This window comes from Ochotona curzoniae, unplaced genomic scaffold (assembly GCF_017591425.1).
Source record: "Ochotona curzoniae isolate NIBS_2020 unplaced genomic scaffold, NIBS_Ocur_1.0 contig_64, whole genome shotgun sequence".
NCBI lineage: Eukaryota > Metazoa > Chordata > Mammalia > Lagomorpha > Ochotonidae > Ochotona > Ochotona curzoniae.
The window spans coordinates 1,001,673-1,020,492 of NW_024466502.1; the positions used below are offsets into that span (position 1 = coordinate 1,001,673).

The following is an 18,820-nucleotide window of genomic DNA, read 5'->3' on the forward strand; positions in this document are numbered from 1 at the left end:
AGGACAGGCACGGGCTGTGGCCAGCGGGCCAGCTGAGGGCACTCACAGGTGCAAGCCATAGCCCAGCTGGAGGCCAGCACCGCTCATAGCTTTGTGAGGTGACCAAGAGGGAAGCAGGGAACCATCCATGGGCCAGACTGTAGGAGGGGCCACCTCCTTAGGCTCCTGGAAGAGTCCTGCCTGCCATGGGTTATACACGCAGGACAAACTCACATCACCTCCTCCATGCGCCCACCAGGACCTCGGCCAGCATGCTGGTCCACTCAGTCCACTGCTCAGGACTGCCCATGAGTGGGTGTGGTCCTGGGTCCTGACTGGTCCATGGAAGAGCCAGGTGCCATGGCTGCTGCCCACTGCCCCCGGGGCTTCCCACTCCTCCAACAGGCACAGCTGGAAGCCATCTTGCCCAACAGACCCATGTGGCTGCGCCTCCCTCACCCCTGCAAACCCTGCTCTCTCCAGGGGCCCAGCTGGGGCCTGACTTCCTGGTGTCCCACCCTGGGGCTCTTCCCCCTCACCCGGCCTCCCAGGGTGAGGCACTCCTTGCTAAGTCAGCATGGAGCTGGTCCAGCCTCAGGCCCCGCCCAGGGACTGGTCTATCCAGAGCCCTTGGCTCCTGGTGGACTCGCTGCTGTGGTGTGGTCACTGAGTTAGTTCCCCAGTTTTTGACCCATGCATATACCCGGGCCCTCGTGTTTGAGCAGTCCTGGCCCTCAGTCCTGGCCCTCAGCATGCAGCCCACAGCACACAGTCAGCCTGCATTCAAGCCCATCCATGCTCAGTTTATTTACAACTGGGACTTCTGGAAACCAGGGAGTCTCTCATGCCAGTTTTGGGACTTGGATGCCAGTACCTCATCCTCTCACCCTGCCTGAGGCTGGAAGGGGTCAGAGGTGCTGCTGCCCATTCCCAGCCTCAGAGACGCAGGGGCTGTGTCCAGCTGGGCACAGGACGTCTTGCGGAGTGGCATTCATGCAGCAGACATGGGGCAGTCGCACTTCGGGTGCAGAGTGGGTGGGTGGAGGGCAGCCGCACCCCGGGTGCAGAGTGAGGGGTGGAGGGCAGCCGCACCCCGGGTGCAGAGTGGGTGGGTGGAGGGCAGCCACACCCGGGGTACAGAGTGGGGGGGAGGTGGAGGGCAGCCGCACCCGGGGTACAGAGTGAGGGGTGGAGGGCAGCCGCACCCCGGGTGCAGAGTGGGTGGGTGGAGGGCAGCCGCACCCCGGGTGCAGAGTGGGGGTGTGGAGAACAGCCACACCCGGGGTACAGAGTGGGGTGGTGGAGGGCAGCTGCACCCCGGGTGCAGAGTGGGGTGGTGGAGGGCAGCCACACCTGGGGTACAGAGTGGGGGGGTGGAGGGCAGCCACACCCGGTACAGAGTGAGGGGTGGAGGGCAGCCACACCTGGGGTGCAGAGTTGGGGTGGGCAGCTGTCCCTCAGGCCTCGGGCTGCTGGGGGCGCTCTAACACAGCCTAGTCCCCAGACCTGGGGATCCCCACAGTTCCGCATCCAGGTGCCTGTCCTCGGGAAAGCTGGCCAGAGATGCTTTGGGATGCACGCTGGGGACCACAGTGCCCCGAAGGCCAGTGTCATAAACTCACCTACATGCTTTCTCTTCCCAGGATGAAACTTGCCAATGGCCGAGGAGGCAGCGGGGGAGACGCTCTTTGCAAAATACCTTTATTTTCTCTCGTGGGGCAGTGGCTGCCCCTCTCATCCTGGGGTGGGCCCAGTAGCCGCTCCTGGCAGCCTCAGTCCTTGGTGGAGGCCTCAGTCCCTGAGGCTGTCACGGTGCCTGGATTGGAGGAACAAGAGGAACAGGACAGAGCAGGGGTGCTATTGATACCTGCAATGCCCGGGGCCTCCAGAGATGACCCCTGTCTGCCTGCACATCCTGTCAGCCCCCCAACAGCCCACACCGGCCATCGCACGGTCTGCTGGCCACCTGGCCAGGCCCAGGCCATGCCCTGATGGCTCTGCTAGGGGAACCCTCACTCAGCACTCCCGGGGGCAAGGGACAGCATTCGGCCCAAGCTGCAGCCACAGCCTCGGCTTTCTCTGGGAGGCAGGCAGAGTTGGAGGTCACAGGGGGAGGGGTCAGGTCAGAGGTCACGTGGTCAGAGGTCACAGCGCCGGGCAGCTCTCCTACCGATCTGGTCTTCGTCCGCGTCAGGGGGCTGAATCATAGGCTGCGCCTCGGGCTCGCCCCAAGATGGAACCGTCTCGGGCTTCTCACTGCTCTCGGACACCGGGGCGACCTCCGTGGCAGCCTCCTTCTCCCTCCTGCTCTCCTGGACCACTCTGAGGGGAGTGGGAATTGACCACGCCGCCCGCCCCGTGGAGGCGTGTCCGGCTGTGAACACGCAGACTGCACAGCCGGACACGCCTCTTCCTGTCTGGTGGCTGTCATCTGGGGCCTGCACCGGGACGTGGCCCCTGAAGCTACCACACGCAGTGCTTGCACTCCATTTGAGCACCAGTTCCAGTTGAGCTCAGCTCACAGCCCACAGTCCATGGCACAGCACACAGCTCACAGCCCATGGCACACAGCACAGCCCACGGCACACAGCCCACAGTCCACGGCACAGCACACAGCTCACAGCCCATGGCACACAGCACAGCCCACGGCACACAGCCCACAGTCCACGGCACAGCACACAGCTCACAGCCCATGGCACACAGCACAGCCCATGGCACAGCTCACAGCCCACGGCACACAGCCCACAGTCCACAGCACAGCACACAGCTCACAGCCCACGGCACACAGCTCAGCACAGCCCACAGCACACAGCTCACAGCCGACGGCACACAGCACACAGTCCACGGCACAGCACACAGTACAGCCCACAGCACACAGCTCAGCACAGCACACAGCACACAGCGCACAGCACAGCACACAGCATAGCACAGCCCATGTCACACAGCTCAGCACAGCACACAGCGCACAGCACAGCACACAGCATAGCACAGCCCATGTCACACAGCTCAGCTCAGCTCAGCACAGCACACAGCACAGCCCACAGCACACAGCATAGCACAGCCCATGTCACACAGCTCAGCACAGCACACAGCACACAGCGCACAGCACAGCACACAGCATAGCACAGCCCATGTCACACAGCTCAGCACAGCACACAGCACACAGCGCACAGCACAGCACACAGCACATGGTTCCTGGATCCCACACAGCACAGGGTTCATAGCACACCCTAGCCAGGTGCTCTCTTGCAGCTGCACCAAATGACAGTAGCCACGTCACCAGGGAGTTTGTGTTCCAGGAGTGGGCCATGGCCATGCATGGCTGACATGCTCAGTGGGAACCCACCTGTAGATGATGGTGATGATGAAGGCCCCGGCGATGAGGACAATCAAGGCAGAGAAGATCTGCACATAAACTGAGACAGGCGGGTGCGGGTGCTCTAAGTGGCCTTTTGCTGCACATCCAGACTCACAGAAACGGGGAGCAAAGGGGGACCCTACATCCAAGCATGGGATACAGGCCCTGCTCACCCAGCAACCCAGAGAACCTCCCCACATACAGTCACTGGGAAAAAAGACTGAGACGTCTACACCTTTGACCCACTGCAGCCTGCCCCCACCTTCCCTGACCCTCAGTTCCCCGGGCAGGGCCCGCACAGGCAGGCAGATGCCGCCTACAGCTAAAGGGAAGGACAATGTCACCCAGCAGGACCCGAGATTCCCAGCCCGATTGCCCTTGTCTCCCCAAAATCTCCCTTTGAGGGCGGACCCACCCCCACAGCCCCAGCCGGCTGGCAGCAGTCTGTCTGGACTCTGTACACATTCCATGCGGACATGGTTCAGGCAGGTAAGCCACGTGCTGATGGCTGCCCTACTCCTCCCCGGCCCATCCCCAGGGCCTCCCTCGAGAACTTCACCAGGGAGCTCAATCGGGGCTGGAAGCGGGCGGTGAGGCCAGCCAGCTCCCAGGGGAGGTGACACGGCCGCTGGGATCACTCATGTGGCTGGGGCCAATGATGGGGCCCGAGTTCCTGCTTACAAGCTCGCCAGGGTGGGGCCGGAGCGGGGCGGCTCGGCTGTGTGTGATGGTCGGGTCCCAGGCTGGGCCCGGCGAGGCAGTCAGCCTGCCGCTGCCTGGGTGACCAGCCCTCCTCCATCTTCCATAGGCCCACGTGTGGTCAGGCCTGGGGTGACGGAGCCTCGGGTGACCCCAGAGTGCAAGTTCGTGAGACTCAAGTTATGCCCTGAGGACTGGTCTTTTGCAGACACCTAGGTTTGGGGCGACTTGTCATTCAGCGTGGAGAAGCCGTGCGAGGTGCAGCATGGGGCCGGCAGATCACATAACATGCCTGGGTCCCACCTAGAAGAGGCAGGCGAGCCTTACCTGCCCAGCTCTCCATTCTCTGTGAGTCCGTGTTCTCGAGCACACATCAAGGCCCACTGGGAGCCAGCCCACACAAGGAGCTGGCGCTGGGCTCTCCCAACACACTCCTGACACCCAGCGGCATGCGTCATCACCAATGCTGATGGTGACCCACCTCAGCCTGTGCAGTGGGCCCCAGATGCAGGACTCACTGCCCAGGGCAGCACCACTGAGTCACAGGCGAACAAGGAAGTTAATACGCACCTCTCTGCCCCGCTCTGTGGCGGCCCCAAGTGCCGTCCCAAGCTTTCCACGGGAGGGGCTGAGCAACAGAGCCCACGAGGAGCCCCCACGGCAGCCTGTCCCTCAAGCTGAGACGCCTCCGAGTCTACAAGTCCAGCAGCAGGTGGAGGAAATGCTGGCATTCCAGCTGGACGTGAGCCTGGGAGGGTCCCTTGGGTCCTGCCCCTCAACTCATGCCCAGCTCTGGCCCTCAGCCCCTCCCAGTGCAGACCCTGGGAGCTCAGACGGCTGCGTTCATGTCACATGGGGACCTGGATCGAGTCTCCAACCTTCGACTGACTGCACAGCTGTGGCCAGTGTGTGGGAAGTATGCCAGCAGATAGGAAAGCCTGTAAGTGCTTCTCTTTCATTCTCTCTCTCTGCCTCTCAAATGCTGGCGAACCAATGGGAACAGCCTCCTATCAACATGGACCCAGAGTTAACAGCTCTTACCAGACCTGTGTCATAGATGGACAGAGCAAGTGCGAGGATGGAAGTGACATGCCACACGCAGGCGAGCCTCGGGTCCACAGCCAGAAGCCCCAAGACAGAGATAAGCCACACAGAAAGGCTGCCATGCCAGGCAACACTGCCACACTCAGACACACCTCGAGGAGGAAGGGGACACTAATCTGACAGCAGAGGGACAGCGGGCACCTTGGTAGGGCCCAGCAAGCAGCAAGAGTCAGACCACACCCAGGAGCACACACAACGCCCTGGAGGACAGCAAAGAGCTTCCATCAGGTGCACACACAGAAACCCACAGTGATGGGCAGACCAGACCAGGAGCAAGCCCAGGGCTCTGCCCGCTGTGCCAGAGCTTGCAGCCGGGGAAGAGAGCCAGCCAGCATGCCGCAGTCACTCTGACTAGGGAAGGGAGGTGGAAGACGGCCTCCGTGGCAGGTGGCAAGATCCTAGAAACAGAGAATGCTACAGAATCACCTACAGAAGCCCCACAGTGCGGCCATAAATGACATCAGTATTAGAAACCCAATTGTGGGACTGGCATAATGGCAAACTAACATTTCTCCTGCAGTGCCAGACATCCCGGTTTGGGTCCTGGCCACTTCACTTCCTGCTCCCTGCTGAAGGCCTGCAGTAGAGGATGACTCATGTCCTTGGGCCCCTCTCTCTAACTAAAGGAAGAAGACTGCATGGCCCTGGCTAAGTGCAGACCCCGATGAAAGGGGCAGAGCTGAGGGTTCACAAATCAATCAACAGCGGTACCAACTCAGTGGAGAATCGCTCAGGGCCCGATGCCATGGCAAAGCATGTAAGTCATTGCTCCCGATGAGTGCCAGCGTGAACAGCTACCTGCTAATGTATTTGAAAAAGCAGCACCAGATGACCCAAATACTTCGACCCTGCCACACGTCGGAGTCCGGCATGGAGCTCCCAGCTCCAACTGCGTCCAGTCCAGACCAAGGCGGCCATCCGGGGAGGGAACAGCAGATGGAAGATGGGTCTTTGTCTTTACCTCTCTCTCTCTCGTCACTCTGTTTTTCAAGCAAATAATTAAACCTTTTAACACACACACACTAAATTAAGTTGCTTGACCAACTGTACATCCACATGCAAAAGCAAGGATACCCTTCTGGAACCATATATGAAGATTAACTCCAAGTGGACCAAAACTGTAACTGCAGGAGCAATGGCTCTGCACCATTGGAGGCTGTTGGTGGTCTCAATCTTAGACTGAGCCTATGTGTACCACCAATCCACAAACCGCTGTGGCTTGAAACAACAGATGGCACATCCAGGTGAAAATGGACATGCCCAGCAGACTTAGATTGGATGCTGCTCTGGTGTGGCTAGTTAGACAGCATGCAGACACCCACATCCCATGGTAACACTGGTGCAGGTCCCAGCTGCTCCACTTCTGATCAGGCTCACTGCCTAAAACACAAGGGAAAGCCGCCGAACATTCGGCCCCTGTCACCTACATGGGAGACCCCAGTGGAGTTCAGGGTTCCTGGCCTGGGCCTGGCTCAGCCCCACCCAGCATGGCAGGCATCTGAGGAGTGAACCAGTGCGTGCGTACACACACACACACACACTGCTGTCTCTCAGTCTTTCAAATAAATAAATAAATTTTAAGAAAAATCAAAGTGCCAATGGCCAGAAGATGAACGGATTTACAGACTGTGTTACTGATAAAGTCCTAACACCCAGAGCACACAAGCTGCTCTGCAACCGACAGAACAGCAGCCCAACTGACAGCAATCCAACCACAGCAGCCCAACTGACCTCTAACCCAACCGACAGCGGGTAACCCAACTAACAACAAGTAACCCGCCTGAGAACCAGTCCCAGGCCCATGGCGTTTTCTGCAGACACACACCCGCACACAGCTGGCCTCTAAGCACAGGCATAGGTACCCGGCACCACCCGCTCTTAGGGAGTTGTGATCCAGAGCACAGCAAGCTGGCCTGCCCTACCAGCTGGAGAGGCTGCGGGGTACACTGACTCTTGCACAACACTGCAGACTGGCCATGGGTGGCGCCATTTTGGAAGAGCGGGAAAGGGCCTTCAGCTGGAAGCAGCTCTCCACCTGGAGGGTCCACCTCCGCTCCCTCTGACCCATCCAGGTGCTCCTGGGCCCCAAGGAACGTGGGGTGCCATCTTGATGTCCCAGGATGCCCCTCCACCTCAGACACACTCAAGAGTCTCTGGGCAGCCTCAGCCCATGGCCAGCAGAGACCCTGATGGAAGGGGGACACTCACTGGGAACAGCCTTCTCGTAGCAGACACCCTTGTAGAAGCAGCAGCCCAGCTCCTTGCAGCGGTCCCTGGAGACATTGTAGTCACAGATGTCATACAGCGGGATGTCACACACTGTGGGGTCATGCACAGGACAGGGTGGGGCTCAGGTCCCACCTGGGGCAGTCCCTGGGGGCTATGGCTGTCATTTTTAAGCATGACACACTGGCCCCACTCTGTCCCTGCAAACGGCTCGGTGCTGATTGCAGAGTGTGAGCTGGGGCCTCCCCTCCCCCACCCACACCCCCAACACACACTCCGCGGGGACCCAGGGCACCACACCGGGGTCTCCTTACCTCCCTCTCTGTCTGTTCAGGCCACATTTGCAGGGACAGAGAAAGCAAAGAGGTGACACCCAGTCCTGTCTGTTCAGCCTTGCAGACATGGCCCTGCCCCACCCCTGCCAGCTTGCCCACCTTGCGTGGTCTGCTGCAGCCACCGTGTAACAGGGGCAGCCAGCGCACCTCCTCCCATTGAAGGGGTCGGCACCCGGTGACGCCCACGTGGTGGTGGGGGGATTGACCCAGGTCCTTCCGGTCTGGCGGTTGAGCAGGGAGAGGCACCTGCAGCCCCTCTGAGCTGCTAGCGCTCCCTTGGAATGCCCAGCCCGGGTTCCGCTGCAGCATTGTGACCGCGCAACAGGGAGCTGATGCAGGGACCAGGCCTGGGGGACCTTGGTGGGGGGCAGGGTTCTAAACTCAGTCACCCCAGGAGAGGAACCCCGCTTTCTGGAGGTGCTGCCAACCGCCACAAGAACCACCACGTGGGTCCCACCCTGGAACCGGCAAGCAGGATGGCTGGGGCAGCGAGCATAGCCTGCACGCTGCTCCCTGGCCTCCTCAACCCCTTGCCCCTGCACCCCAGGCTGTGTTCCTGTGGGCTACGGGACCCCGCTTCCCATGGGTGTCATAGGCCAGGGACACCTCTGACCTTGACTGCAAGCTCCCCACATCCAAGCTGAATAAGGACCCAGAGAGAAATGTGGGGGGCAGTGAGGAGGAGCTGGCAAGGAGGCCAAGGTTGCCACCAGAGGGGCTGAAGGTCTGGGTCCATTGGAAGGGGGTCACTCAGGGGCTTAGCAGGACCTGGCAGACCCAGATCTACAACATCCGAGACACCAGAGGGGCCCAGCTGTGCCAGGTCACGGTGATCCATGAGGGAGTGGCTGCTGCCAAGGGCAGTGATGCCAGCTGCCATGCAGCTGTGTCTGTTCCCTAAACGGGCAGCATCCAGGAACCCCACTGGTCAGAACTGGGCAGAGGGATAGTCTGTATCAGGAAGTAGCTCAGGCAGGACTCTGGTGCACCTGCCAACCGTGAGGTGGCCCCTTCTGCCTGACTCCAGCAACCCTGCTTAGGTGGACAGACAAGCCTGTCCGTCCCACCCCAGGACCAAGGTGGCCAAGGCCTCCTGCTTGCACCTTCAACACCCCCCACCATGCAGTACCTAGAACCTTCACCATAAACGTTCCCTCCGTGGCCAGCACCCTGGGAAGCAAAGCAGGCACATCCAGCCCCTCTCCATGACTTCTTGGCCACCAACCCAGCCCAGCCCCATCTCATGCATTCTGGAAGTACCAACGTTCTCCCTGGGGGTCTTCTGCCCAGGCAGGTGCCTGCTCCCTGGTGGAGGGGGACCCCATTGAACACACACACTCCCACCAGGGTTGAGGCTGGAGGACAAACCATGTGACATACACTGGGCCCCAAGGGGCTCAGCTCCCACAGCGCGGGGCTGGAAGGCAAGTGCCGTGGCTCCTTCATGAAAATAAAGGCAGCCCACGCAGGGAAAATCCCCACAACGCAAAAGACCCTTGGGAGCTGCTCGGAGTCCATCTTCTGGCCCCTCCCCATGGGGACAGAGGCCCAGGAGGTTAGCCCAAATCCTCGCCACCAGCCAAGGTGGGCACCCCATGCTGCCCCGGTCACCTGCAAATTTCTTGAGCACATGTGGTGGCGACTTCTTCATCTCCGGCGTGTACCTCATAGTGGCTCAGGCGGGATCTGGAAGACACACACACACACGTATGGGGCTGAGTACATGGCAGGGTGCCCACAGCAGAGATGGGGGCCCTTCCTCAGCCCAGGGACAGGGCTGCCCCGCAGCCCACCTGCCCCTCATGTGTGCCTGGGGGTTCTCTCTCCTGCACTGAATCCCAGGTGGGGGAACAACCCTCTCAACTAAAACAGGAAACCGACCACCTCCTCCCGTCCGGCTCACGGCCAATGGAGCATGCTCCCAGCCCCGCCCACTGTGATGTCACACAGCCCACAGGTCAGAGGGCTTTCCTGGGAGAGGTGGAAGAGCCCGCTGGTGCTGGCTGCAGCCACCTGAGCTCTGCCCTTGTTCCTCCCCACGCCTTTCCTTTTAGCATGCCTGCTGAGGAATGGCAGACAGACATACAAAACGCCGTCTCCCGGGGGAGACACATGGACCAGTGCCAGGCAGGGGCTGAGGCAGGGGACTGCCCACGCAGCAGGTGGAAGAGCCCATCTGAGACAGCGCAGGAGGCACCCATTGCCCAGGCTGCAGGGGCCCTGGGTGCCAGGGTCAGGCTGCAGTGTGAAGGTGATGGGGGACGCACAAGTACCCCACCCAGGAAGTGAAAGCAGTGATGCCCCTTCAGGGGCAGCTGTTTGCATGTAGGGGAGAGGCTGGCTTACTGACAGGGATGGAGGGAGAGAGAAGGGCCCCAAGTCGACGATCAAGGCGCACAGGGTGACCAGGAAGCAGAGCATGTGGCCTGGCCAGCATTCTTGGTAGCCTCCACCCCCAGACCACGAAGCAACCGTGCCAAGATGTCAGGCTGAAGCACCTGCCCCACTGATGGGTCCTGTTCAACCTGTAACAGCAGCTCGTCTGCCAGGGACCCTTCCTCATCCATCAATGTTGTGCTGGGAGTGGGGCCAGCAGCAGGGAAGTGCAGAGTCAGGACTGGCCTGGAGAGCCTGCATGGGCCAGGGGTCTCTTCATGGCCGGGATGCTGGGCCAGCAGGTGGCCTAGCCACAGGGGCTGAATCACCTCCTGTAGGATGCAATCTCACAGCCAGTGCCCGTGGCCAGAGATGAATCCTTCTACCCCCAAACACGTCTACTGTTCTGACTGGAACTAGGACAACAGACGTCCCTGGAGAGAGCCTGTCAGGCTGGCTGCAGACTGGGGGCACACACAGCTCCCCCCATGCTGCAGAAACTCTGCCTCAAGCTCCAGGGGGGAGAGGTGCTGTAAGCATCCAGTCAGCTGAGACACAAGCAGCCTGGCCAGGCAGGTGATCCCATTGGGGCCGTGTCTCTGCCGTTGCCACACTCATTCCATGTGTGTGCCAGGTCTGCCTGAACAGTGGCTGCTGTTTTTATTCAACATATGAATACCCTTTCAGGATACCCCATGTGGTCCCCCAGGACCCCAACAGTCCCAGAGGATATGGTACCCTTTGCCCCGGGACAAGGTGCCACTGGTGCCAGCTCTCAGGGTCTCTGTCCAGAGCCCACGTCTCCTCATAAGCACCCCAGCCGCCCTTGGCACCCTTGGCCCAAAGCCTCATGCAGCAAGCCTGTCCCGGCCGCCTCCCAGGACTTCCTGGGCCGCCAGCAGCCAGGGGCAGCTGCCGTGCTGTTATCAGCCTCTCCTAACAACGACCCGAGATGTGCAGCAGCTGCTGGGGACGCTGGCTCACTCAGTCTGGGCTGCCAGTGGTACACTCCAAAGGGGTAGGCTTCTGCAGACAGCCAGGGCCGGCCCTGGGGAGCTTGTAGGCTCCCATCCCCTCGCGCAGTCAATAAGGGGCGGTACTGGATGTGAGCTCTGGGCCGACAGGTGGCTCCCAGATCAAGTCCCCCCGACCCAGGGCTGCCCTTGGTGGCCCCTTTTCCTGTATCACTCTTATGATTCCTGCAGATCCAGGCTGCTGACATCCTGGGGTCCTGGGAGTCAAGGAGGCCCCTGGTCTGTCTGCCACAGAGTAGAGCAGGCAAAGCTGCTGTCCATAGAGCGGCATCCCACATGGGGACTGGTTCAAGTCCAGGCTGCTGCCTGCCACGGCTCGGGTCCTTGGGAGAGCCAGAGGAGACTCTTGGCTCCTGGCTTTGGCCACTGCGGCCATCTAGGGAGGCACTGCTTCCCAGGACTGTGTTGCTAGTTCTGCCTTGCTGCGCTGGCCAGTGCACCCTTCAGTACCCACTCTGACCCCAGTCCTCATGGACACAGCAGAGAGAACCCCCCACAGCCTGGCTGCACGCAGCAGGGCTTTGGTGCGACAGGATCCTGCCCGGGCCGGAGCGCCTGGGGCTCTGTTGCAGCTTCCTGCTCACCGGGGGATGACTGGGGTCTCAGCTTTGGCCTGGCAGAGCCCTGGCTCTTGCCATCACGTGGGTAGTGAACCAGCTGATGAGATGCACCCCAAGCTGAGGCAGGGTTACAGTGAACGAGAATCTTCCCTCCCGCTCACCCCCACGCTGGCACAGTGGCAGGAGCATCTTCCCGTCCCATAAGGATGCAGGAGCCCAAGGCTTAGGGCCACCTTGCACTGCGTTCCCAGACCATCAGCACGGAGCGGGAAGGGAAGCAGATTTTTTAAAGAGCTAAGATACTTTTAGTGCGACAGCAGTGACTCCTGGAACCCTGGAGCTGGACAGGATGAGTGAGAGCCCTCAGGCGCCCCTGTCCTCGCCACCTCTGCCCTGGGCACCCCTGCCCTCAGGTGCCCCTGCCCTGGGCATCCCTGCCCTCAGGCGCCCCTGCCCTCGCCGCCCCTGCCCTGGGCTCCCCTGCCCTGGGCACCCCTGCCCTCAGGCGTCCGGCCCTCATTGCCCCTACCCTCAGGCTCCCCTGCCCTGGGCACCCCTGCCCTCAGGCGGCCTGCCCTTGTTGCCCTATCCCTCAGCCTCACCAAGCCCCTGGGGTTGGCCTGCACTCCCTGCCCAGCTGTTGGCAGTCACTTCTGTGGTGACAGGGGATGGTGCTCCAGCACGTGCTATCAACCCAGCACTTGGCGCCGTTTTCTGTTCTGGAGCTGAGGTGTGCCCTACAAGAAACTGACGTCCACCCCTGGGTGCCCAAAGCACCCTGTGGGGACCAGGGCTATGAGTGGAGATCTGCCCTGCACCCCACACCGCGCTCCCCCCTTGGAGCCCTGGACCCTGTTCTGATCAACACAGAAGGGCTGAGGGGAGTGGTTTAAACGCTGTGCCCTGCATTGACTGGCATCTGTCCCCAAAGCAAGTGGCTCTGTGGCCAAGACAGGAACGTACCCAACATGCTGCTGCGACTGTCACCACAGAGCAGACCCATCCTGCCAGCTGCCACCCTGGGGCACACTGAGCATCACTGGGGGCACACAGAGCAGCAAATGCCACTGCCCAGAAAGAGCCCCACAAGGGACGGGCAGAAGCACAGAGGAAGTCCTTGACCAGCTGTGACCTCCACATTCTCACCAGGAATTGACCTAAATCAGGGACTGCTTGGGACAGTGGAGGAGGGCAGCCAGGCCAGGGGACCCAGCGACATGTGAACAGCAGGGGGAGCCACAGCTGACTCCTGGGAGTCACACCCCTCCCCCACAGCTGACCCCCTGGGAGTCACACCCCTCCCCCACAGCTGACCCCCAGGGAGTCACACCCCTCCCCCACAGCTGACCCTGAGGGAGTCACACCCCTCCCTCCCCACAGCTGACCCCCTGGGAGTCACACCCCTCCCTCCCCCACAGCTGACCCCCAGGGAGTCACACCCCTCCCCCCAGCTGACCCCCTGGGAGTCACACCCCTCCCCCACAGCTGACCCCCAGGGAGTCACACCCCTCCCTCCAGCTGACTCCTGGGAGTCACACCCCTCCCTCCCCCAAGCTGACCCCCAGGGAGTCACACCCCTCCCCCACAGCTGACCCCCAGGGAGTCACACCCCTCCCTCCAGCTGACTCCTGGGAGTCACACCCCTCCCTCCCCCAAGCTGACCCCCAGGGAGTCACAACCCTCCCCCACAGCTGACCCCCAGGGAGTCACACCCCTCCCTCCACCTGACCCCCTGGGAGTCACACCCCTCCCCCACAGCTGACCCCCAGGGAGTCACACCCCTCCCCCACAGCTGACCCCCAGGGAGTCACACCCCTCCCTCCCCCACAGCTGACCCCCAGGGAGTCACACCCCTCCCTCCAGCTGACTCCTGGGAGTCACACCCCTCCCTCCCCCACAGCTGACCCCCAGGGAGTCACAACCCTCCCCCACAGCTGACCCTTGGAGTCACGGCCCCTCTCCCACAGCTGAATGGCAAGTGCAGCAGCCAGGACTCGAACCAGCACTCTGCTGTCTGCTCCTTCCCTTTCCACTGCTCTGAGTCCTGCACTGCCAACTAAAAGCAGTTCAAGAACAAATCCTGGAGTGCCAGACTCAGGCTGCACACCGACCTGGGGTTCATGGCAATGGCGGCTCCCTGAGCAAGGAGGGAGGGAGGAAGCAGAGACCGTCCACCTGCTGGTTCACAGAACCAAGGGATAGGGCAGGGCCAGATGTAGGCCCCGGTCTCCCAAGGGTTAACTCCACAGCTTAGCTTGTTTCTCAAGGTGTAACAGGAAGGGCAATCTTGGCCTGATACATTTAGCCCCTGGCTTGACTGCAATTTCCCTCCTTCCTGCTTCCCCTTTTTAACATGCCCTGGGGGAGCTTAGGTGTCCTTGAGCATTGGGAAAATACTGGGAGGAGCCAAGCAGACTATAAAAGATGCGGACTGACTTTGAATAAATGGCATTCTCTTTACAAGAATGATCCACTGTGTGTTGTCTGTTTTGTAACCCTAGTCCCTCTGCTGGGTCAGATACATGGGTGCCTGCTCGTGTTAGCCTGGAGGAGGGGGATGGGAGTTCCACAGCAGGAACACAGGGTGGACCCTGCTGTCTCCTGAGTCCTCATAGCCGCCCCCCAGGGACCTCTGCCATTGCCAGCCTGTCCTGAGAAGACACAGGGACGGGAGCCTGCTCGCTGCTGGCCACAGAGCCGTCACCCACAGCACAGCTGCGGAGCCCTAGGGTGGCATGCCATCTCACAAGCCAAGAGTTTGCCAGGAGCCCTGGCTTGGGGCACTAGCACCCCTAAGGCATGGCTGAGGACAATGCTGCCACAACGAACCCAGTGTCCCGGCAGGCGCCAGAGGCAGTCCCCGCGGGCTTTGGGACCAGGTTCTGGGCAGCACAGTGGAGATGGGCTATAGCTTGGCCTCTTGCGCAAGGGCCGGGTGAGGCTTCAGCAGGCACCAGGCAGCTGCCCCCAGCAGGAGCTCCTTCACATGACCCCGGGGACACCCAGCCACGTGGCCTATGGCCTCAGTGTCTCCAGCATTCTCACACGGCAGGGTCTCAGCACCTACAAACGCGAGGACACAGCAAGGGTGGCACCTTCACCTCAGACATAGCCAAGGACATCCAACATGCTTGTGACGTAAGAAAAATACCAAGTTTAATAGAGACAGTGCAGCGGGAACCCCATAGTCTGACGGCGGCACGCTGTCTGTCCATGCCGCTGCCTGCAGGTCCCCTGGGCATCCACACACAAAGATGATGGGCATAACCAGAGTGAGGCAAGGCCGTACACAGACGTCACCCAGCATGACAAGGAGCCTTGGATGCCAGAGGAAGGACTTGTCACGCCAGCACGCCCCAGGGGGATGGTGGAAGACAGGGTGGAAGGCGGCCCAGCACACCCTCCACACCCACGCCAGCTCCCGCCTTTAGAACGACAGCCACGGACAGGATAGGGGTCCCCACTGCTCAGTTAGGGCAGGCTTGGTGGGGGTGGGGAGAGCCCAGGGAGGGGCCCCCATGCAACACCCCACTCGCAGTTAGGACAGGCTCTGGGGGGCCTGTCCTGCAGGCGCTGAGGCTCTGGTGGCAGGGAGCTGTTCCTGAGTTGACATGGTAGCGCTGGAGCTCTCCAGCACACCACCGTTGCCTCAGCTGGCCTCTCTGAGTACAAAAGGACAGGCCAGGCTGGTGTCGGCCAGCACAGAGGGCTGGAGGGTCTGGGCCTGCCCAGCTAGGGGCCACCAGAGGCCTAATGGAGTGGGAGAGGGACCAGGGCTGCACACACACGCTCTCCGGCCTCTGGGTTCAAGGCAAGAAACCAGAAACAGGTGGGAGCAGGTGTGGACAGTCTGGCCCTGGGACACAAGATGCCCTGACTGCAGCCAAGCCCCTGGGCAGCCAGCACTCACTGCCAGAAGCAGGAGGCCAGCCTGGGCCAGGGAGGGTGGCACACACTTCCTGGCCGCCCAGGTCCCGGAGAGATGGAGTGCCCACGATGTGTATTGCTTTGCTTCTGCTGAGCCAGGCGGCCCAGCCAGGGCCCTGGAAAGCCCCTGCACCAAGGGCTACAATAAATAACACGTCCTATTTACAGGTGCCCATGCACCGGCTGAGGGACGGTGTGCGGGTGCAGGGCTGTCTCCCAGGGGTGCAGGCGCACTCCAGAGAGGCTCTGAGGTTGTCAGACCATGTGGGCGATGGCACGGCCAAGAGCATGTGCAGGAAGTGTGTGTCCATCACATTCCAGGACGCAGAGTCCAAAGCCGCCGTGAGTCAGGTCAGGAGTGGGTGGTGCGGTGCAGGGCCGGGGCCCGCCGGCTGACCTGGACCGCCCCAGCCCCGCAGCCGCACTGAGCAGCCTCACAGGTTGGTCTCGTCCCAGGCTGGGTCGTTGAGCGTCTTGAGCACCTTGCGCACCAGCCTCTCCAGCTCCTTGCGGGCACGCTGCTCCTCCTCCAAGGACTTCTTCATCTTCTTGTTGTCCTGGGGCACACAGGGGCGAAACTCAGTCCTCACCCACACACACAGTTCTCACACACACACACAGTTCTCACACACACACAGTCCTCACACACACACAGTCCTCACACACACACAGTCCTCACACACACACACAGTTCTCACACACACAGTCCTCACACACACACACAGTCCTCACACACACACAGTCCTCACACACACACACAGTTCTCACACACACAGTCCTCACACACACACACAGTTCTCACACACACACACAGTCCACACACACACAGTCCTCACACACACACAGTCCTCACACACACACACAGTCCTCACACACACACAGTCCTCACACACACACAGTCCTCACACACACACAGTCCTCACACACACAGTCCTCACACACACACACAGTCCTCACACACACACACAGTCCTCACACACACACACAGTCCTCACACACACACAGTCCTCACACACACACATTCTCACACACACACAGTCCTCACACACACACAGTCCTCACACACACACAGCCTCACACACACACACAGTCCTCACACACACACAGTCCCACCCACACACATCCACACACACACACACAGTCCCACACACACACACAGTCCTCACACACACACACACCTCACCACACACAGTCCTCACACACACACACAGTCCCACCACACACACAGCTCACACACACACACACACACACACACATCTCACACACACACAGCCTCACACCACACACATCCTCACACACACCACACAGTCCACACACACACACTCAACACACACACACACACACAGCCTCACACACACACAGTCCTCACACACACACACAGCCTCACACACACACCAGTCCCACACACACAGCCTCACACACACACACCTCACACACACAGTCCTCACACACACACAGTCCTCACCCACACACAGTCCTCACACACACACAGTCCTCACACACACACACAGTCCTCACCCACACACACAGTCCTCACCCACACACAGTCCTCACACACACACACACACACACACACATTCTCACACACACACAGTCCCACCCACACACAGTCCCACACACACACACAGTCTCACACACACAGTCCTCACACACACACAGTCCTCACCCACACACAGTCCTCACACACACAGTCCTCACACACACACAGTCCTCACCCACACACAGTCCTCACACACACAGTCCTCACACACACACAGTCCTCACCCACACACAGTTCTCACACACACACACAGTCCTCACCCACACACAGTCCTCACCCACACACAGTTCTCAAACACACACACACACACACACACATTCTCACACACACACAGTCCTCACCCACACACAGTCCTCACACACACACACAGTTCTCACACACACACAGTCCTCACACACACACAGTCCTCACACACACACAGTCCTCACCCACACACACAGTCCTCACACACACACAGTTCTCACACACACACAGTCCTCACACACACAGTCCTCACACACACACAGTCCTCACCCACACACAGTTCTCACACACACACACAGTCCTCACCCACACACAGTCCTCACACACACACACAGTTCTCACACACACACAGTTCTCACACACACACAGTCCTCACACACAGTCCTCACACACAGTCCTCACACACAGTCCTCGCACACACAGTTCTCACACACACACACAGTCCTCACCCACACACAGTTCTCACACACACACACAGTCCTCACACACCCAGTCCTCACACACACACAGTCCTCACACACACACAGTCCTCGCACACACAGTCCTCACACACACAGTCCTCACCCACACACAGTCCTCACACACACAGTCCTCACACACACACACAGTCCTCACCCACACACAGTCCTCAGCACACATGCACTGTGGCTGACCTGTGCACACTGCACGCGCACACACACACACACCAGCTCCAGCCAATAACAGCACTGTGGTTGAGACACACACACACACCCCAGTCAGCACACCTCATTTCTAGGGCACAGTTACCGTGACACTGGGCTACAGCATCAGCAACAACTCACTCCCGCACCCCTGCCCCGGGCCTACTGCACCCCTCAGAATGCCGGCTGGCCCGGCGGGACTGCAGGGCTGCCTTCTCTTGCTTAGCCAGCCAGCTTCCGCTCCACTAGGCTTTTCCTACTGCTCCCACAGAAATGCGTGCAAGAACAGTACGGAGTGCCGCCCACACACCTGCCGCAGCTCCTGCACCTCGTCCTTCAATGCGTACACCGTGTCAACAAGGCTCCTGGAACAGAAAGCACGGTGTGCCTGGGAAGCCGGGTCCACCCGGGCACACCACAGGCCGCCCCCCGCCCTGCGCTCCAACCTGGACCTGTGTGCCAGCAAGCAAGAGCTAAGCGGCCTTGCCAGCCCCGCCTCCCCGCCTGCCTCGCCCGGGGCAGCCCGGGGCCCACTGGCAGCAGAGCCCGTGGCGTGCCAGGACGTCTTACTTCTCTTCCATCACTGTCTGGCCGTTGCTCTTAGTCTCCTCGACTATAATCTTCTCTTCCTCCGGCAGCAAGACCTGTGGGGCGGACTCCTTGCGGGAACCTAGAGTAGTTAAAAGGAAACAAAAGAAAAAACACAGAGACACAGCAGGTGAGTTCCATGGGGAGAGAGAGGAGCAAGCTGCCTCTACAACACGACTCAGACTATCC

General features: G+C 60.5%; 2 protein-coding genes across 3 annotated transcripts in view; both read right to left on the minus strand.

Moving 5' to 3' along the window:
- Positions 1 to 1,751: 1,751 nt before the first annotated feature.
- Positions 1,752 to 9,370, minus strand: TEX29 (testis expressed 29). Its single transcript, XM_040991533.1, has 6 exons — positions 9,313 to 9,370; positions 7,349 to 7,459; positions 3,326 to 3,395; positions 2,150 to 2,301; positions 1,996 to 2,058; positions 1,752 to 1,795 (listed from the first exon to the last, which is right to left on the minus strand). The coding sequence occupies exons 1-6, from the start codon at positions 9,368 to 9,370 to the stop codon at positions 1,752 to 1,754; spliced, it is 498 nt and encodes a 165-aa protein (XP_040847467.1).
- A 5,437-nt stretch (positions 9,371 to 14,807) lies between these two features.
- ARHGEF7 (Rho guanine nucleotide exchange factor 7) overlaps positions 14,808 to 18,820 on the minus strand; it is a 110,864-nt gene continuing 106,851 nt past the window's right edge. For both annotated transcript variants that reach the window (XM_040991134.1, XM_040991131.1), the window contains 3 exons: positions 18,614 to 18,713; positions 18,354 to 18,408; positions 14,808 to 16,155 (listed from right to left, as the gene is read on the minus strand). In XM_040991134.1, coding sequence (XP_040847068.1) covers positions 16,033 to 16,155; positions 18,354 to 18,408; positions 18,614 to 18,713 — 278 coding nt within the window. In that variant the 3' untranslated portion in view covers positions 14,808 to 16,032. The remainder of the gene's footprint in view (positions 16,156 to 18,353; positions 18,409 to 18,613; positions 18,714 to 18,820) is intronic.